The following is a 20,070-nucleotide window of genomic DNA, read 5'->3' as shown; positions in this document are numbered from 1 at the left end:
ACTCCAGCTGTGTGGATCATCTGACTTTTGCATTCCAAGGCCGCCTTAGGATCTTCTACTATGGCTTGTTCAATCGGAGTCTGGAGGCTTGCCTCCTCCTTTGCTGTCAGTGGTTGTTTTTCCTCTCCTTGCATATGTAAGTGTTGCTCTAGGTGTTGTAGATCTTCAACACCTTCAGGGAACTCCATGGACTCATGTTGTGTGTTGATGCCTAGGTCACTAGGCCCTACCTCCATCTCTTGTGATCTTGCTTCTTCTACTTCTCGATGGAGCCCCAATAACTATTGTGGCACCAGGATTTGCTTCCTTGAAGCCTCTTTTGCTTGATCTACTTATAGCTCTTGCAAATTTTGTAGATGGAGTTTGAGCTATTCATTCTCTTTTTGTAGTTCTTGTTGGATGGCTATCAATCTCTCTTCAGGGGCTAGGGAACCTTCTGCCATATGAATTATTTGTTTTTGTTCCAGCCGTAATTCCTTTTGTAGTGCAAAGATTTGAGCCTCCAAGCCTTGTATAGTCTGGCTATCTGCTCCTGTACTTGCTCTTTCGGCCCTTGGGTTTACTCTGAGCCTCTGTATTGTCAGATCTTGGAGATCTAACTTAACTTTTAGCTCCACTACCTCATCTTTAGCTGCCTCCAGCTCATCCTCCATCTTTTCCTTCTCTTCATGCAAACTCTTGACTTTGCCCGAAACCTCTACCATCTGCACTGTAAGTGTGTCTCATTTACTCTCAGCATCCCTTAGTGTTTTAGTGAGAACCTCAAGCTCTCATTTTGCCATCTCAACTCTTTGACTCGTCATTTGGAGAGTTCTAGTGAGGTTTTTATACTCTTCTTTCATATTTCCCTCCCTGGTGCATAGCATGATGTTCTCTCTATGAGTATAAGAGATCACATTCTGATTTTGTCTATTATTTGATGAGCATCTCTTGCATCTTCTTCAATTAGCCGTTACCATGTTGCTTTCAGATGGCATGGGGAGTGGACTTGAATATGGAACCTGGTGTCCCATGCTTAGCAATACCCCCATTGGAGGAGGTCTCCAAGGGTTGGCCAAAGGTCTCCATTGTGGTACTGGTGGAACCTGTAATAATCCTAGTACTCCAGGTTGCGGTGACTGCACTTTTGGTGGTCTTCTCTGTGTATCTTGGTCTCTAAGATTTTATTCATCCTTCTCTTTGTCCTTTGCAGCCCATGGTGGGATAGAGGTGCCATATACAGCCTCAGACGCATCGTCATGTGAATATCCAGCTTTGAGGAAGTCTTCATAGGTGCATCTCTTGGCCTTTTCTTTTTCTTCTTGCGTCAGTTCAACCTCAATTTTCTTATTTGGTAAGTCCCTCTATTGAGATGCTGGGGGTTTAGGGCTTGGAGGTAGAGAGGTAGGTTTTGGGAAGGTTCAGGTGGCAGAGTATTCCCTCCTTGTGCACTTTCTTTGTTATCCTTCAATTGTGTTTCTAGCATCTCTTTCAACTTCATTTTGATATCTTGGACTTCTTTGACTGTGAAGGGCTCTAAATCCTGTTGTTCGCTCACTCTTCCAGATTCTTCATAGGCTCAAACGTAGCGATCAAACTGATCTTCTGGTGGTCTTGAGGAGCTACCCCCGATCTCTTTCAACTTCCTTTTGATATCTTGGACTATGAAGGGCTCTAAATCTTGCTGTTTGATCACTCTTTCAGATTCTTCATAGGCTCAAATGTAATGATCAAACTGATCTTCTAGTAGTCTTGAGGAGCTACCCATAATCTTTGTAGGATTTGGTACCTAGTACTCCTCGAAGTCCCCTTCTAGAGCTCATTCAACCTTGTATTTCTCAATCAATCTCTCGATTCAAGCTGCCCTTTGACTAGTTGTTTCTTTTGGAGTTTGTTCCTTTCCCAACACCACTTTCCCTTTCTTGTTTGGCGGTTCTTTGGATTTTTCCTCAAGGCTCTAGCTTTCACCTGAGCCTTGTTGCGGGAGGTGGTGCCACTGGTGGTTCATCCTGTACATCATCTTTCAGTTGCAGCCACTCATTTTGTGTAGGTGGGTCTCTGGCCATCATCCTCTGGCTCCAATAGCCTCATATGCGATCCTTGTCAAAATCTCTTCACCCTCGATGTATTTTGGCTTTTCTATCCCCATTCTGACCACTTGCTCATGCAAATACTGGGCATAGTTCACCTCTTTGAACACACTAATTCTCAAAGCCCATGTGATCGTGGTTGTTACTGCATGTGGTAGTGTCGTGTACTTTTTTGACCGTTTGCTACAAACATGAAAGTATTGGTTGTAAAGCTTGTAGATTTTTGCAGCCCTCGGATCCTCTAGGTCTTCAAATGTGGGATTGGTCTTTTTGTGAGAGAAGACCTTCACATCATCTCTCGTTTCTCTAAAAGCGCGGAGTACCTAACCACACAACCCGGGTATGTGTTGTATGTGTGTATATGCATTGTGTGGTAGCATGCCTTTTGTTGTATTGCACGGCATTCATAAGGTACCTTACCACACAATGCAAGTGTGTGTGTAAGCTGGCCTTTGGAACAATGCTCACCATGGGGGCATCACCTCGGTGACGCGTGGAATATGGTGTCCTTGTGGTAAGTATTGACGCACTGTCCGGGTACTACGTTGGTAACGCAACGATTCTAGTATCCTTATGGTGAGTCAAATTTCCTTCCCCTTTCCAAAAAACAAATATGGGCATCGATCGGTAATGCGGCTATATGATGCTCATATGCAAGCCATTATTGCTCTTTAGATTCGGACGGCACTCAATCGGTGACGCGGCTAATTGAGTGTGATTTGTTAGAAGCATCTGCTTTTGCATAAATATGGCATTCAGGTCGTTAACTCGGCCGTACAAATGCCATATATTTTGTATGTGCATGTGCATTCATCTTTTAAAGTATTAAGTATATGAAATAATTGGTCGGTAATGCGGCTGTGAAGAGTATTTCATATACAAATGTTTGAATTGTTTGGTATTGTTGTTTTCAACAGTTTTATGAAAATATATACTAGCTAATCATATTCAAAAGAATGATTTATCCATCAATCATCCCCGCTATTTTTAATGCTACATTTACATAAGTATGATTAAAACAATATGGTCATGTGAGGATATGCGGAGATAAAGAAAGGAGGATGGAAGGTATCAAAGTGCCTCTACGAATCGATTAAAGAAAACGTTGAGAGGATCTACTTGGATGTTTACGGCCATCCACCACACAATGCAGATTGTGCGTTATATTTTGCAAAAAATGTTGTATGTTAATTTTGTGCAACAACGACCAATAGACTTTTTGCCGAAGGAGACAACTGTTGCCACCTATGATATCAGGGAGAGTTCTATCACTTTCACCCATGATGAGCTGGCATTGATAGTTGAAGGGGCCGACCTACAATTAAAAAAGGAGAAAGATATTTACAAAACACAGTTGGTAGAGAAAGATGCAAAAATAACACGGCTTTCTATAGCCACCCAAACACCCCAACCATCATAGGTTTGGATGGAGAAAAGTATTCATAGATTAAGCCAAGATTTTTAGAATCTGACACAACGAGGAGTGAATCCTCCGCCTATACAAGGGACACACATTTGTAAACTTGTCCTATATCTAGAGTTGTTCCCCTCTTCTACTTTGGATGAATATTCATCTTCGCAATGTCCAGTTTGCTATAAGAATTTTGATGAATGGAGTGGGTACTGTACATTGACATGTGGTCATCATTATTATCACCTTGTCTGTTTAATTTGTTAAATGAAAAATAGTAGCCGATGTGAAATCTATTCACAAGATATTCCACAAGAAATATGCTATATGTTTGGCATGGAAAATGAGTATAAATTCAAGCAAGCCCGCCAAGATACCCCTAGCACAATTAGAAATCTATTTGGTGACAAAGATGCAGGTTCTGAGTACAACAATTGAGATTGATAGACTATGTATAATCGCTACTATGAATCATTGTATATGATCAAAACACATTGAATACAAGCTCTTTTCATAATGGTTGTGACACAATCTTCATTCTACTCTCAAGCTATATTGAATGTGTGAAGTTTTTATCTAGGTTTTGAGTCTGAGTGTTGTGGGTCTTCTTGTAATTCAACTTCCACTTCTATTATCAAATTCTCTTCTGTTTTGTCTATAGTGCATTGAGATACACCGACATTGAACTCTTCTTCATCTTCATTTTGACAATCATACAACCAGATTGGCATTTCCTCCTCGTAGCCATCACTTTTGATGTGATGCAATATCTTCTCATTGCAAAACATATACGATAATTTTTAGCTCTGTCTGCTAATAATCTGTTGTAAATAGTGCTATGAACATACTTGTATATACTCCAGTTTCTCTCTGAACTTGAGTTTGCTACACATTTTGCTAATACTTTCATTGCAAGGGGACATAAGTTCGAGTAATGCTCTCCACCATTCATCATCCATTATTTCCATGCAGATTGCTCTTTTGCCATTGACTATACAAAATCATGCGCAAAAGGACCTTCTTTTAATATAAATGCACTTATTTCTTTGATACAATCAATTTGGTCCTGAACATTGGAGTAGAACGTGTTGACCACATGTTAGAAATCGATGACCACCTCTATATTGGACATCATATTTAAATTTCAATATTTGGGATTGAGCATGTAAGCCACACTATGGAGTGGACTATGAGCGCTCTTCCATCTTGCATGGAAATACTTGGCCAAAATTCTTTGTTGTTTGCCAAAGAATGGTAGTCGCCACTCCTTCTCTTCTAAGACTCTTTTAACTCCATAGGATTTTCAAGACTCTATTGGACTGACCACCATGTCATCCACACTTTGCCCATATTTGGCGCCTTCTGATCAAGGTTGCAAATCATGAACAACATAACGGGCATCATTACATGGTATGCATCCATTACACTCCGTCACCAAGCAGCCTTGTTTATAGAACCACATAGACATGTAATTTTCTCTTTCACTTTTACTTTCTGCTCAAGCTGCCATTCATCAAAGGCCGTGCAATTAAAAGTGTCTATCACAGCATACTTATTGCGGAGAAGTGATTCCAATGTATAAAAAATGCGTACAAAACCGAGTTTCAGCAGGAAGTTTCAACATCATTGACATGCGCGTTCTGTGCAAATTGAGCACTCTTTGTTGTTTCAAGATAAATTTCACAATGTGGTACACTGTGTCAATTATTTTGGCGAACCATGTGGTTTTTTCACTAGTGTACCAATCCTTCAGCACCAAGTTTAAAATGTGCATATTACAACCATTGGCAAAAATGTGTGGAAAACACTTCTTTATTAATTTTCAAGCATTTTTACAGTTCCTTGTGTTGTCCATGACTACTTGAACAACATGTTCAACTCCAATTTCTTTAGTTACATTAATCAAGACCTAAGAAATGTATTTGTCACTTTTAATTGCACCGACACTGTCAATCACCTTTACAAACGTTTCTCCCCTTGGACAAACCAGCATTACATTGATCAGTGGTCTTCTTTGAGAACATTTGACCAACCATCACTCACAATTGTGCATCCTGAAAGCGAAATATTCCCAAGTATTATTTTGGCAACATGCTCTCTGACTTCGACGTAACATTTTTCCAAGAGAACATTTCGTATCGTGTGATAAGAAGGAGCTAAAACTCCTGGGCCAAACTCACCGATTTTCTTCCAAGTCGCCTTCTAATGATTGTTGTCTACCATGATCAGAGTACTCCCAATGAAGAAAATTACTTTGACGAGTGCAGTTTGTACTTCTTCTAGAGACTGCATCCAAAGGCTTTGATGCAATGATGTTTGATGCATTTGCCCAAGTCCACCTTCATTGTGACGCTTGACATTTCCTCTCCCTGCGCAGGCTATTCTCCAAGGTTAGTTGGTGTCACCACAGGATCAACATAGTTAATATTTGGCTCCGCTGACTGCTCTTGACTTGCATGCATAACAGAGCTATGTATCCGCTGTCTCTTGCTACCCTTTTTGGCGAGTTCCTCTCTCAAATGCTTTGCAATTGTAGGTGCCTGAGGATGTTTACATTTTCTTATAATTCTTTTTAATGCTAGCCACAAAATGATCCCTAATACGTGGTGCACGGCCTGATTTTGTTGTAAATAAAAAATTACATTGTCACTCCATATATTGACCGCATATGTTGTGAGCATATTCTCACTCTTTGCTAGAGGCTTTTTTATTCTTTGGCTTCTTCGTACCACTTGTGCCGATATTTTGCTCCATTGATTTCAATTTAAAATTGAAGGTATAAGGACTAGATGTTCATTTTTTAAAACCATTTTCCTTCTTTTTAATATTTATTAAAGAAACATACACATTGCAATGCACCCTTTGCACGGAATTATAAATAAAACAATGCTATGAATTTCTCAATGCAATTAATATTATAATGATTATTTATACGTCCTCTTTGATTTGGAAACAATAAGACACATCTATTTTCAAATGCTACAAAGAATAATCAACTTGTACACCGAAACGATGTCAATTATTTGCAAAACACACAGGAAAGAAATAATATCTATGATTGATCATGTCATGCACTAGCAATCTTTCATAATACATAATGCATTCTCTATATAAACCAATGCATGAAACAATGCAAAGAAATATTCAATACAATCACACAATTGAGGACTACTTATACTTAGTCAAGTATTGTAGCCCCCTTATGCATCCAATTCAATATATAAAAGCTATTTTCACCCAATTAAGGATTATAACTCTTATATTGTGCAGTGAAAATGTATATCAACTCAAATCTATGATGGTAAAAAATACAAGACTTCAAGAATCTTTATATACCAAGTACACTACTACAGGGCATCCGACCCTTGACTATCGACTTGTCATTTATATATGCTCATCTTCTAAAACCAACTTCAACCCTCATATGGACCAATGGCTTTGTTGCAATCAGCATGACTCTCCAAATTCTCAATTGTTTTGGTTTTGTACCTTTTTGTTCGGTGAAGGATTTAAATATTTTTAGAAGCGGTTACCGAATTAAGAATCACTTTTAGCCCAAAAAAGAACCTATGACTTTGTAACCTTGGGTCAATTCACAAGGAGATGACTGTACCCGGCACTCAAATACACTCTTAGGGATTCTCCTAGTCAAAGCACCACGCTAAGCACTAGGTTTACTTTAAATAATTATGTATGCCGGGGTTTCTTATTTTCCCACCGGGCCCGTCGAGCGATGTGTTTTTCCCAATGGGGCCATCGAAAAAATAAGAAACCCTGAAGGGCCCTGAGGGAATATGCTTTTATCCGATACGCTAACCGGCTCTATTGATTTTTGCAAGTCATTATCAAGGTCACGTGATCACGTTTTTTTCTTGTGTAATTACGAGAGTTATTAATGTAATTACACGATATTGATCACGTCAATGAAATCCCTGGTCTTCTTTGTAATTAAACTTCTACATCTATTATGAGATTCTCTTCTATTTTGTTTATAGTGCATTGAGATACACCGACATTGAACTCTTCTTTGTCTTTGTTTTGACAATCATACAACCAGACTGACATTTCCTCCTCATAGCCATCACTTTTGATGTAATGCAATATCTTTTCATTGCAAAACATATACACTAATCTTTGTGCTCTATCTGCTAATAATCTGTTGTATATAGTGCTATGAACATACTTGCACATACTCTAGTTTCTCTCTAAACATGAGTTTGTTGCACATTGCGCTAGTAATGCTCTCTACCATTCATCATCCACCACTTCCATGCAGGTTGCTCTTTTGCCATTGACTGTATAAAATTATTCGCAAAAGGACATTCTTTTAGTGTAAATGCACTCATTTCTTTGATAAAATCAATTTGGTCTTGAACATTGGAGTAGAATGTGTTGACCACGTGATAGAAATCGCTGACCACCTCTGTATTGGACATTGGATCTAAATTCCAATACTCCAGATCGAGCATGTAAGCCACACTATGGAGTGGACTATGAGCGCTCTTCCATCTTGCATGAAAATAGTTGCCCAAAATTCTTTGTTATTTGACGAAGAATGTTAGTCGCCACTCCTTTTCTACTTGGTCTTTGACAATGAGATAGTGGTTTCCCTCCTCATCGTGAAGCCTATCACCATCATCAGTTATAATGATTACTGCTAATCCTGTCGTTGGTTGTTCTTCAATACAAATGCATTGTTGTCCTTGAACATCAACATACATTAGAGCCCCATGGTCATTGGTTTCCTTAAGAAAAATTGCGGTGTAGTTTGGAATGTTTAAGGGTTTCTAAGAGGTTCTACCACCCCTGGTCCCTTGTTGTTGGAAACCTCCGAGTTGTCGGTTAGCCATCCGCTGATATGATCCTTCAAAAGAGGTGTCTGTATCACTGCCCTCTTCTATGATAGGTGCTAAGGGATCTATCCTTGCTTGGTTTAGACTCTCTTTTGTGAACACTAAGCAAAACTTGATCTTCAGACACTCTCTGTTCTCTTTGAATACACCTTCTCAAATTCATCAAATTAAAATACAAAAAACTATCAACCCAAACCTCTTATGTTAGAAGTCTGCTTGCAATTGTTCCTTTGTCGTCCTTTGCTTCCAAATCTCTTTTCAAACTGGTAGAGTACTTTGCAATTTCAATTAATTACCAACTTGCAAGGTCCTTGGTTCTAGCTATTTGTACAAAACTTTGACTCTGCAATTTTGTGTAAAATCAGTAATCCTCACTTATTACTGCATATAAAGACAAGATCCTATTATGAGCTCCAAACCCTAATCTGATATGACAAATGGAATGCTAGGATATCAGAAAAGGCTTCTGGAGCATCAGATTCTTAGTTTGAGCACTAAAACTGGTTTGTAGACATCATATGCGCATGATGTCTAATCTCTTAGAATTGACTCAAACTTCAACCATGCACTCTTCTTGCTATTTTTAATCCAAAACGAGGCTCACTTTGAAGTTCTAACCCCTGTAGGTAGGTCAATCTCTCCTATGTAGGCCTTGTTCACTGTCGGCTTCTCCAAGAGGTTAACTAGGTCAAAATTGATCCAAATTGGGCGAAACTTGGTCCTTAGGCTTGCCTTGAGGTGTTTAACACCCTTATAAGATTTGTTGGCAGTTTTGGTCACCAAATATGCCCCTGAGACATCATACACGTATGATGTCTACTTGGTCAAAATGGAGTGAATTTCATTCCAGAGGATCTCCACCACACAAGAAACTCGCTACCACTTGCAAGATGTAATTTTGACACCTATTGTGTTACATATGGTCAAATCAAGCATTCACTTTTCTCAAATCCGTCTCTTGGTATCTATTAGCCTTAAATTGCTTCAAATTCAATGGGACTTGACCTATCTATTCCTTAGGTGCTTTTACACACAATGGTTCACAAAAATGTGCATTTTAACCCAAAATCCGGCCTCTCAGACATCATATGCGTATGATGTCTAAGCTGTCAAAATGAATTTTTACTACTTTCCTAGGTGCCCCTTGATGTTACAGCATGCACAAGTGCTCACAGTAAAGTTTGGATATCAAAATTGCATCTTATCACCACTTTTTTCCAAGAAATTTTCTAAAAAGAGTGAAAATTTCTCAATACTTAGTTCATATGCCCAAATGAGATGAAACTTGGTGTATGTGCTCTATATAATGTATAGACTATGGGTGTCAAGTCAAATGCCCAGTTTCACTGCTAGATCTACTCTTGAGACATCATACGCGTATGAAGTCTACTGGGGAGATATTGTCCAAAACTCCCCAAGTCTTAAGCACTGCTTCCAAAGCACTTTTACAAAATTTCAATGCAAAAAGATGCACTAAATCCCAAGTCTCCTATTTTTTCCGTTTTCACACTTAACTTTTGTCTTTTGGGGACCAAATGTTGGTCAAAACCTGAGTTCCAAGATGTACTTAGGGTATAACACCCCTTTAAAACACTCTGGTGCAGTCTGTTTTATCAAATTTAGTCTTGTGCTAGGCCCTAAGACATCATACATGTATGATGTCTCCAAATAAAAAATTATATATTTCTCATGCACATCTCTTGCATTTGTGTTCTTTTATGCCCAACATCACTCAACCATGCATGAACGTCTACTGAAGCTTGTTCATTACAATTTATCCCTAAAAATCAACTTTTCAAAGATTACATATGTAAGCAAGCATACAAGCAAATAATTTGATGATGGATAGCTCTAGATTACAATCACATGTCCTATCTACAACTACTCCTGCTCATCATGTGGGTTTTTGCAATTGTGGATAGAAACACACTTTAATGCCACACAAGGACTACTAAACACTTTCACACAACCTCAACCACTCAAACACCAACAATCACAGCTATACCAAACTAACTAAAATTGTCTACCACAAAAGACCCAGGCGAGACACACACTCCCTAGAACCTCTCTAAAATCTCATGAGTCCTACTCCCGAATCCTAGCTAGAGTAAAATAACAAGACTCCACGGAACTAGAGGAACTCTCACCTTGTAGGACTAATCTAAGGTCACCTACCTTGAGCTCTCATCCTCAACATTGGCGCCAATATTGTCGGGCAGATTTGCTGCTCACAATTGCTAGCAAAGTGAGAACTAGGCCAAAAAACAAGATGTCAACCAATGATGGAAAGCTTGACCTGTAGGCACATGGAAAAAAATAGATGGGTGTCAATCATCTACCCGACCTTCTCTGAACAATCACCAACAAAGAAAACCAACTCAAAGCACACTATGTATGCGCAAAAGCTATCTTACCTACGATAGCTACACTATCCGAGCAAGACCTAATGTTGTCGAATTGTCACGAAACTCAAGGGAGGACCTCTACACACCTAAATGACACTACCCTAATGTCTCTAACCCAAGTCACTACCTATAAACACTTGGTGCAAAAATCGCGTATGAAGATATATCAAAGTTTACAGGTCATTGATTCTCAACGTGTTTAATCCTAAAGTGTAGTTCTACTCACCATGGACACAATGACATATAGAAATCACTAATTGGATGCACAACTAGAGAGAAAACTCACCTCGAAGGTCGTGGGAGAGATCTTTGCAAAGAGACCAAAATTGTGCAAGCTTGGCATTGGCGCCGCATAGCTCTTATCGTTGCTAACACGAGGGTCAAGATGCCTTTGCAATGTAGATTTTGTAGTGTGTATAGAGAGTAGAAGAAGATCGCTCACCCTCTCACAAAAAACTCATGGCACACTTAGCTGAGTTGAAAGTTGATTAATTTAAAAGTTGCCCTTAGTGTTACAAAATTGGCTTTCATACCTCATCCTTGGAGGTTCTAACTTACCGGAATCGTCTCCTATTTTCTAACATGGCATCGCTAATCTGCATATTTAGTATGTTACAATTTGGAAATTGAATCGAGTCCCAAAAAATAATTACATTGAGTTTAACGGAATAAATAATAGAAAATTGGGCATTTACCACGTTCAATGGTTAGCAATCCCCCGATCCTCTCTCTCTCTCTCTCTCTCTCTCTCTCTCTCTCTCTCTCTCTCTCTCTCTCTCTCTCTCTCTCACACACACACACACACACGACTACCCATGTATTTTGGCTTCTAAAAAATCCAATAGGTCAAGTTTCATACATTACACCACCCATATTTTTCCCAACTAAAAAATCAGGTCCTCCGCTAAAAAATAAAACCATACTCGACTTTATATGTTTAAGCATATCCCTTTGTTGATGGTACGCACTATCTTAGCCACTTGGCTTATCTCCTGCTCCCCCTCGATGCAAGACAGGGAAGCGAGGCAATGAAAAAGATTCACATGCATCAACTTTGCAAAATATGCTCACTGCCTCCCACTACATATTCCTCCCCTCCCCCCCCCCCCCCCCCTCTCTCTCTCTCTCTCTCTCTCTCTCTCTCTCTCTCTCTCTCTCTCTCTCTCTCTCTCTCTCTCTCTCTCTCTCTCTCTCTCTCTCTCTCACTCTCTCACACACACACACACACACACACACAATCATCGATATATTTTGGCTAGGCTCGGGAATGCACTGGATCATGCTTCATACATTACACCATCCATATTGCCCCCAACTATAAAACCATGTTAATCACTAAAAAGGGAAACCATACTCATCCTTATATGTTTGAGCCTATCCCTTTGTCGATGGTACACACTATCTTAGCCATTTGGATTAGGTGCCACTACCCTTGATGCAAGAAGGAGCTCTGAAGCAATGTAAAAGAGTTCCATCAATAATGGAAGATGAGGCACTAGGGCAATGGGGGTGGTGGTGGGGGAGAGAGAGAGAGAGAGAGAGAGAGAGAGAGAGAGAGAGAGAGGAGAGAGAGAGAGAGAGAGAGAGAGAGAGAGAGAGAGAGTGGGAGAGGAGAAAAAGAGAAGTGAGAAAAACGAAAAGGAGAGGGAGGAAAGATAAATCAAGAGAGATATTGTGAGAGATGTGGAGAGAGAGAGGATTGTTGGAGGTTGAGAGACACAAAGAGAGAGAGAGAGAGAGAGAGAGAGAGAAGCAGAGGAAAAAGGAATCAAGAAACATTGTGTGAGAGATGGAGAGGAAGTGGAAAGAGGGGGGGGGGGGGGGGTGGAGGTTGAGCGAGGAGGGGGGTCAAAGTTGGTGGTGCAATGTGGAGAAGCAAGAGGGGTTGCAATGGCTCTTTAAAAGTGCCACTTGCCGTCGATAGTAGAGGCTAAACATGTTTGCCACTTGCTAAACATGGAAGATTCACAAAATTTGTTGGAATCAATGAAATTTGATTTAGAAGAGAAAGTAGAGCAATACACTAATGCACTTGTAGACTAGGTCTTGGTTGAGTATATCCAAAATTAGAATGAGGATGACGAAGAAGAAGAAGACTAAGAAGAAGATAAGGACCAAGACCAGGACACAAGAGCTGGTCATCAGGGTGACGATGATGACAAGATGATGATGATAGCCACCTCCAGGCTGCATTGGAGGTAATTAGTCCACACAAGGCACTTGGTCAATCAGTCAGGCTCACCAGAATTAGAATTAGAAGAGACAACAGGGTCAGTTTGACCAATAGTAGAATGAAGAACAATCTCACACCCAAGGCTAGACTGGACCCCAGCATGTGACCACACAACGGGCCATGATGCTATATACAGGAGGAAACTAGGATAAAGGAAAAGGAAAGCTAAGGGAGTCCATTACTACAAGAGCTTCTTAAGATTAGTGACGCTCGTTGTGCGACGCTCAAAACTAGCGGAGTCGCTATAAGCGTCACTATAAGCATCACTATGTTTGTTGCTATATAGCGACGAACATAGCGACAACAACAGTTGAGGTAAAAAATACTTGAGAGCACCAAAACTCAGATCTGAATGTGAGTTTTGTGCATGTGAGCTTGCAAATTGCTTGCATGTAGTTGTTGTAGAGTGCTTTGAAGAAGAGCTTCTTTATTGTGCTCCTTGCACAGCATCTCTTCACAGTAAGAGAGCCTGTCTCGCCACCACCATGTAAAGCCTTTCAGAACATGCGATAAATATGAGGATGTAGTCGTTCGGATGAAATGTATGCGTTCTTTGAAGAAAGAGTATGTGCTCAAAAATATATACGGTTTATGTATATATGTAATTAGGTTATGTACGTGACCAATAAAGACGATATCCGATCAAGGTGTGTGGGGATCAAGCTTGGCTAGAGAATCTGAGGTAGTTTATACTAGCTAGCTAGGGCATGGCTTCAATTGAACAAGAGGCAAAGGGGTTTTGCCAGCTACATGGATTGCCATGTAGATGTGGATGTGTAGATTTGTCGCACCCACAAATATAAGAATTGACCAACAAAGAAGAGATATAACCCGGTGGTCCTTATCTCCGTGCACCTCGAGAGCGAGCTGTGCGGGGATTGGGCATGGCTTGAGAATGTGAGGTAGTTTACACTAGCTAGATAGGGCATGTCTTGAGCATCGACAAGAGACAAAGGGGTTTTGATAGCTACATGGATTTTCATGTAGATGTGGGTGTGTAGATTTGTCACACCCACAAATATAAGAATAGACCAATAAAGACGTGATTATAACCCGGTGATGCCAATATCCATGCACCTTGAGATCGAGGTGTGCAAAGATCTGGCATGGCTAGAGAATGTGAGGTAGTTTAGAGAGAGAGAGAGAGAGAGAGAGAGAGAGAGAATAGATAAAAGAGATAAAGAGTTAATTTATGTTTAATATCTGGATAATTCACAGTCATCATGAGTATTGACGATGATGTCGGACAAGGCGTGTTTCTTTGCATCATGTTCTTGAGTTTGGCGAGTTGAGCCATCTATTATAGATCGAGTTGTTGCCAATTTCAACCCATCGGACTCTGACGATGACCAAAAAATAGTGCTATTGCAATCTAATAGGCATGTTTGCATGCACTTTACTCAAGCGACATACGTGAGGTTGCAAAATGCAGCCTCTTCAACCTCGAAGGGTGACCATGCAGAGCACATCCCCGACCAAGCTATATTTGAGCCCAAGACTGAAGAAATGATCAAGACAATCATGGATTTGGAAAGGCTCGTCTACAATGACATGAAACATGAGACTGACATGCCATTGTATGATGGAGCACGAGTGTGTAGATTGAAGGAGCTCTTGGTTCTTCTCAACATGCAGGAAAAGTTTGGATGGAGTGACACTAGCATCAGAAGAAAGCCATTCATTGGCTAGTCCCTATTATAACAGACCAATAGCGTTCAAGCTAGTGTATTCTTGGAAAATCAATTAGAATACTCATTTTTTTTGTGTACAAGTCTCTCTTCATGGGGAATCTATAATACACATTCCTTTTGGAAGGGGGACTGGCTATAGCATAAACAATGTGGACTATATCACAGGGATGCCTTTTGTGAGAGAAAGTGAAATGAAAGATACTACATTAATAATCACACGGATTGGAAGGTTAAGTCATCTCTTCTTTTGGATGGAAATGGATAGTCCTAATGTAGAGATAGCATATGAAATATCTTCTAGAAAGGTTTGCTCAAGGCTTCTTCTTTTGGGACAACCAGGATGTGCTCCTCCATGGGTAGAAGAAGGAGACAATGTATTAGCTCTCAAAGATACTTCTCAATATGAAGCAACAATTGTGGTTGCAGTCAACATTCAAGATAAAATGGTGCTTATTTTTTGTCCAAACTTCCAAGAGCCTATGTGGATAGACATGAACCAAATAGTTTGTCTTTTAGCAACCACTTCCTAAAGCAAGGTATGCTTCTTATGCTCTATGACTTTTGAAAATTTTCACTTGGCTTTGATGTTAATGATTGTATACAATAAGTAGCAGGGTAAAATAATTGAATGCATGGATACAAAGCTATTTTGAGTTTGTAATAAGACCTAGGCTCACATTGTTCTTGTTTTTTTGTAATTTCACTCCCACTTAATTTGCAGGTGCACAAGAAGAAACTCAAATGATTATTCAAAGGACACATAATTTTAGCTGAATAAAGAACTGAAAATCTAGAATAATCCAATCAAAATAGATACAAGGGTATTTTGGGGATTTTTGAAACTTGAGGGGTATTTTGGGAATTTCCACAAATTAGAGGGTCCATCTTTATATTTGTGAAGTTTCTCCGACAGAAATACAAGGGAATGAAATAGTTTACCTCAGCTTTTAGGTACAACATGAATGTTATTGGCATATTGCATGGTTTTCAATCTCTCTTACAAGCAACCCGAGTTGGCACTTGGTAAATGATGTTGCGATTCCTCTTCATTCCCTCTCTAATGTATTTGATGTTTGGGTTGTTGCTGTTGTTTTTTTTGCCTGAATCTTCAAGGTGGCTTGTCAACAAGAGAAGGATAAAAGCGGCCAAGCCAGTTCTTCAGAGGCTCCATAGTAAGGATGATGTATGAGGTAATGGTTTCATCGTACCCACATGTTCTCCATTTGAAATTGCACTTGATGAGGATATTATAAGGTATCTCATTTATTATTTGATTATAATTAGTACAATTTTGTGATTTTGAAGCTTGTGAGCATAGCCCTATGACATATAATTCTAGGTTTCAGACACTAACAAGCTTAGCAAATGTTTGCTTATGCAAAACATCTTCACATACGTATCTCTTTTTTGTGTTGTGCATGTAGACTCTCACTAGTGGCCATTGTTACTTGCGCATACCCCATGCATTTTTTCAGGTTGGAAATGCCTCAAGTTCAGCAGAGGATGCTCCTTGAAGATCCAAATGTTTTGAATGATCAAAAGCACATTATGTATGTTGTGGAGGAAAAGTGGGCTGGTAGGCCAAAAGCATGTCAATGCAGCAAGCGTTGGTAGTACATCTTGTAGTGACTCTGGTAAAAATAGGTGTTGATGATATTTGAAGAGTGTTCGCTTACCATTCCTTCGATGTTGTCTTTGGGTGGAAAGTAGATTTTGCTTGTGTTGTTCAGGCAGTACAAGGGTTTTCAGCTTCATCTTGTGCATTCAACTCTGCTCCTCTTCTTTTTTCTTTCGTCTTTAGTTATAGGCAATAAAATTTTGGTGATTTTGACGTTGTTATTTTCATTAGATATTTGTATGGAGCACAAGTTTTTGTCTGTCAAAGCTGCGCACAATATCTTCTTTGCTAAAGTTTTTGTCTATCAAAGTTGCACACACTATGTTCTTTATTGAGTGGACATTGTTTGAAGTACATAGACCACCTCAAAGGTCTCTATGAGTAAAATCTTGATAATAAATATGAAAGTCATAAAAAATTATGAGTATTTTTCAAAACAAGCAAATAAGATAGCGTGGTCGGAAAGAAAGATTTTGATGGTTGGCAAGTATGGCAGAAAGCACAAAATATTACCATATTGTTGTAGAGTTTTCTACCAAATCCGACATTTAGATGGTTGGCAAATATGATTAAAAAACACAAAACTTCTCTAAAATTGAACTACAGGCAATGATTAGCAACATTTTGAGTCACTGTCCTCATCACTGTATCACACGGGCATGGTCCAATGGAATCAATGGTGGAGGAGGAATAGACGGGGCGCGTCAATCATGGACCGTCAGATCTGAGGTTGCCCCGAATTTACTAATCGGCCCACATTTACAATATGACATACACGAATGCCCTATATTTCAACGTATGCATGAGGGCGTAGTGGTTAGTGCACATGGCTCGTGGTGAGGAGGCGGGGGTTCAAGACATGGGGTGCGGATCGACCCGAATTTACAAGTCTGTCCGAATTTACTTTTCTCCCCGAATATACCAAATGCACATCTGACGGCCCAGATCACCTCTACCGTCGATCCCATTTGAGCATGCCCGTGTGAGATAGTGTGGAGGAGTCACTATGTTTGTTTTTAGGAGAAATGGCTCTATTAGTAGAGGCCTTGGGTGTGGGAGAAGCTCCAATTTTGAAAGAATACATTATTCAGCCTACTGATTCCGCGTGGGTGACTCGACAATGCGATTGTAGCTGTGAGGAGGATTTGAAGATGGGACTATGTGGATTGTAACGCATATCTTCAATGTTATTGGCTCACAAGGGTTTCTTTCTCGGTCTTTAGGCATAATTTTCCTTCAGGAAACTGGAGTACGTCTCTAATGGATTCAATGGTCACCTTAGTGAGAGGCTTAAAGGCATTTTGCAGAACACTTTCACGGTTTTGGTAGCATGTATAGGCACGTTATCATCAGCAGTTTGGGGCTTTTGTTGATGAGAAAGATGATGAAGAGAGCACACAGCACAGAGAGGCAAAATGAAGTCAGTGGCTTATACTACTCCGAGGATGGAAATGGAGAGAAGCTCGATCAAGAACTATGGACGATGGACATGTATAGTTGCGTGGGCCTTGTGGCAAGGACAGACCAGAAGGTCGAGTGTGATCAAGAGGCACGGCATCAGCCTCTAGAGGAGGGCCTTGCGGCAAGGACGGACCAGAAGGTCGAGTGTGATCGAGAGGCTCTCGATCACTCTCGACCTTCTGGTCCGTCCTTGCCGCAAGGCCCTCCTCTAGAGGCTGATCACTCTCAAGCTTCTGGTCCATCCTTGCCGCAAGGCCCTTGCAGCTGTACTTGTCCATCGTCCACAGTTCTTGATCGAGCTTGGCAGTTCTTGTCCAGGACAGGGGCGCCGTAAAGATGGTTGCTCTTTTATCGTAGCTTTTAATTGCATTGACCACTATCGGTAATATTAAACTGTCTAATTACCTCTGTCTCTGAATTCAATTACGTTGGTTCACAGCTAATATGCTCCTCGCCATGACTATGTGCTGTGTAGTTCATTCACATATAACATTTGTGGTAGATGTTTGAGTAAATGAATCTTCTATACAGGATAGGGCCATGATTTGCAGGGCATAATTTTGGTCATGCCACTTCCCCTGTCTGATGGGGAATTTGAAACTTTAAAAGGCAACCATGCCGGTCAAACAAGGGTTAGAAGGAGTGTGTGCAATGGCAGCTGTGACTGGCCGGCATTGAAGTTGCTCCTAACTTTGAGCAACTCACAACTTAAATCCCTCTTAAATCAATGCTGCTACAAAGCAGAGAAGAAATTACGGCACTTGGCTTGTATGCACGGGAGGATCTCTTGGACAATGTCCAATTGAGTGAGAAAGAGCTGTGGGAAGGCTTAAAATTTCTAGCTGCAGTGGAAATTGGGGGCTTCTGGCATTTGGTTGATGAGAGGTTCGTGCAATTTGTGTTTGAGCTCATCCTCGTAAACACATTACAACATGACCGGCATTGAAAGAGAGATGAGGTCATTTTTGTCCTGGTTGGAGATGGCTATTCAGCACAAATTGTTCAACATTGGCTGGCGACATTTGGGTGGCGCAGTTCATTGCTTTGTGATTCTAGTGCAGTTTCTGAGCAATCAGGTGGTTCAGATTCACATGTTTGGGAGCTGGATGAAAGGCATGTGTGTTCGCATTATGCGAATCAGCTACTCTCTGCTGCCGCAAAGTGGAGACTGGATGACTTTCTGGAGGCTTGGCAGCAAAATCTCCCATCAGGTCTGCAAGCAAGCTTGAATTTGCTTAAAGGAGAAGTTCTTGTTGAAAATTAGCTTGGGTTTGATTCTCGGCTGTGCCCTTTTCCTATGTCCACCTTGCTTTTGAACCCAGCTGAAAGATTTGCGGCGCTTTCCAGAGAAAGATGAAAGTGGGAGTGGCAAGTCGTCAAGCCTTACATCGGGCGAGTCGCCATTTTCTTTTCAGAGAGACTGTATATGTATCTTCGGGGCAATCAGCATGTTCTTTCATGTGCTGAGGCTGTTTAAGCTTTGCAGGCATGTGGTATAGCGCTCCAAATTCAAATGCTTGCATGTGAATATACATACAAATACTCCTAAATGCAGATATAGGACATTTTCTTCAGTATTACTGATCAATTTCACATATTGACATGTCTACATGCTGCATTTTGTGTGTTCACATGCCCTGGTTTCCAGCAACGTCGAGTACATAGTTGTGCTCAGATGCTTACATTCAAGAAAATTTGGGAACTGTAAGCTTTGTGATTTCACCTTGAGGTATGGTTCCCTTGATTCATCTTCACTTATGGTAATCTTGTTTGGTAGCTGCTTTCTTGCAACTAATCGAATACATGGAAGATGCACCATTTTTACATGTGCAGGTGGTCTGGCAGAGTTCGACTTGGCATACACAGCCAGTTTGGAGGGTAAAACCTTTGCTACTAGGCTATGCCTCTTTGCTTAGCCTCGCGTGTGACCATAGCAAAGGCTTCCTTTCCATGGGAAACTAAGCTTCGCCTGACCACCTTACTTCGCCATGCACTCATGCGAGTGTGTCCGCCTTCATACAAACCTGAGCCGATACCTTTTGCAACTGTGCCATTTTTGGCATAGTTACAAATGCTTCGATGTGCCTTGTACAACTGAGCTGGCTCAGTTTTATGCATGTGACCATAAACAAGGCTCAGTTATCCTAAAAATTACCGAATAATTGAGCCTCGCATGACCAGCACATTAGGCTTGTTGGAGCTGACAGGTGCTTGCCTTTCAAGGTGAGGTGTTGTTCGGAGCAGAGGCATATTTGATAGCATGGAATCATGAATGAATAAAAGGTCAATCCCTACAATGGCATGCAGAGGGGCAAAGGTTGCAAAAACG

At 40.5% G+C, this 20,070-nt stretch overlaps 2 protein-coding genes across 2 annotated transcripts; both read left to right on the top strand.

Moving 5' to 3' along the window:
* The first annotated feature begins 17,652 nt into the window (after positions 1-17,652).
* LOC147428587 (uncharacterized) lies at positions 17,653-18,075 on the top strand. Its single transcript, XM_086496630.1, has one exon. It carries the CDS (start codon positions 17,653-17,655, stop codon positions 18,073-18,075), a length of 423 nt encoding a protein of 140 aa, XP_086352756.1.
* A 393-nt stretch (positions 18,076-18,468) lies between these two features.
* On the top strand, positions 18,469-19,005 carry LOC147428586 (uncharacterized). Its single transcript, XM_086497684.1, has 2 exons — positions 18,469-18,626; positions 18,777-19,005. Exons 1-2 carry the CDS (start codon positions 18,469-18,471, stop codon positions 19,003-19,005), a joined length of 387 nt encoding a protein of 128 aa, XP_086353810.1.
* The last annotated feature ends 1,065 nt before the right edge of the window (positions 19,006-20,070 follow it).

The sequence above is a fragment of the Adiantum capillus-veneris genome, chromosome 23, assembly GCF_014529385.1.
Source record: "Adiantum capillus-veneris isolate H3 chromosome 23, ASM1452938v2, whole genome shotgun sequence".
In the NCBI taxonomy this organism is placed as follows: Eukaryota; Viridiplantae; Streptophyta; class Polypodiopsida; order Polypodiales; family Pteridaceae; genus Adiantum; species Adiantum capillus-veneris.
This window is presented reverse-complemented; position numbering and strand designations above follow the sequence as displayed.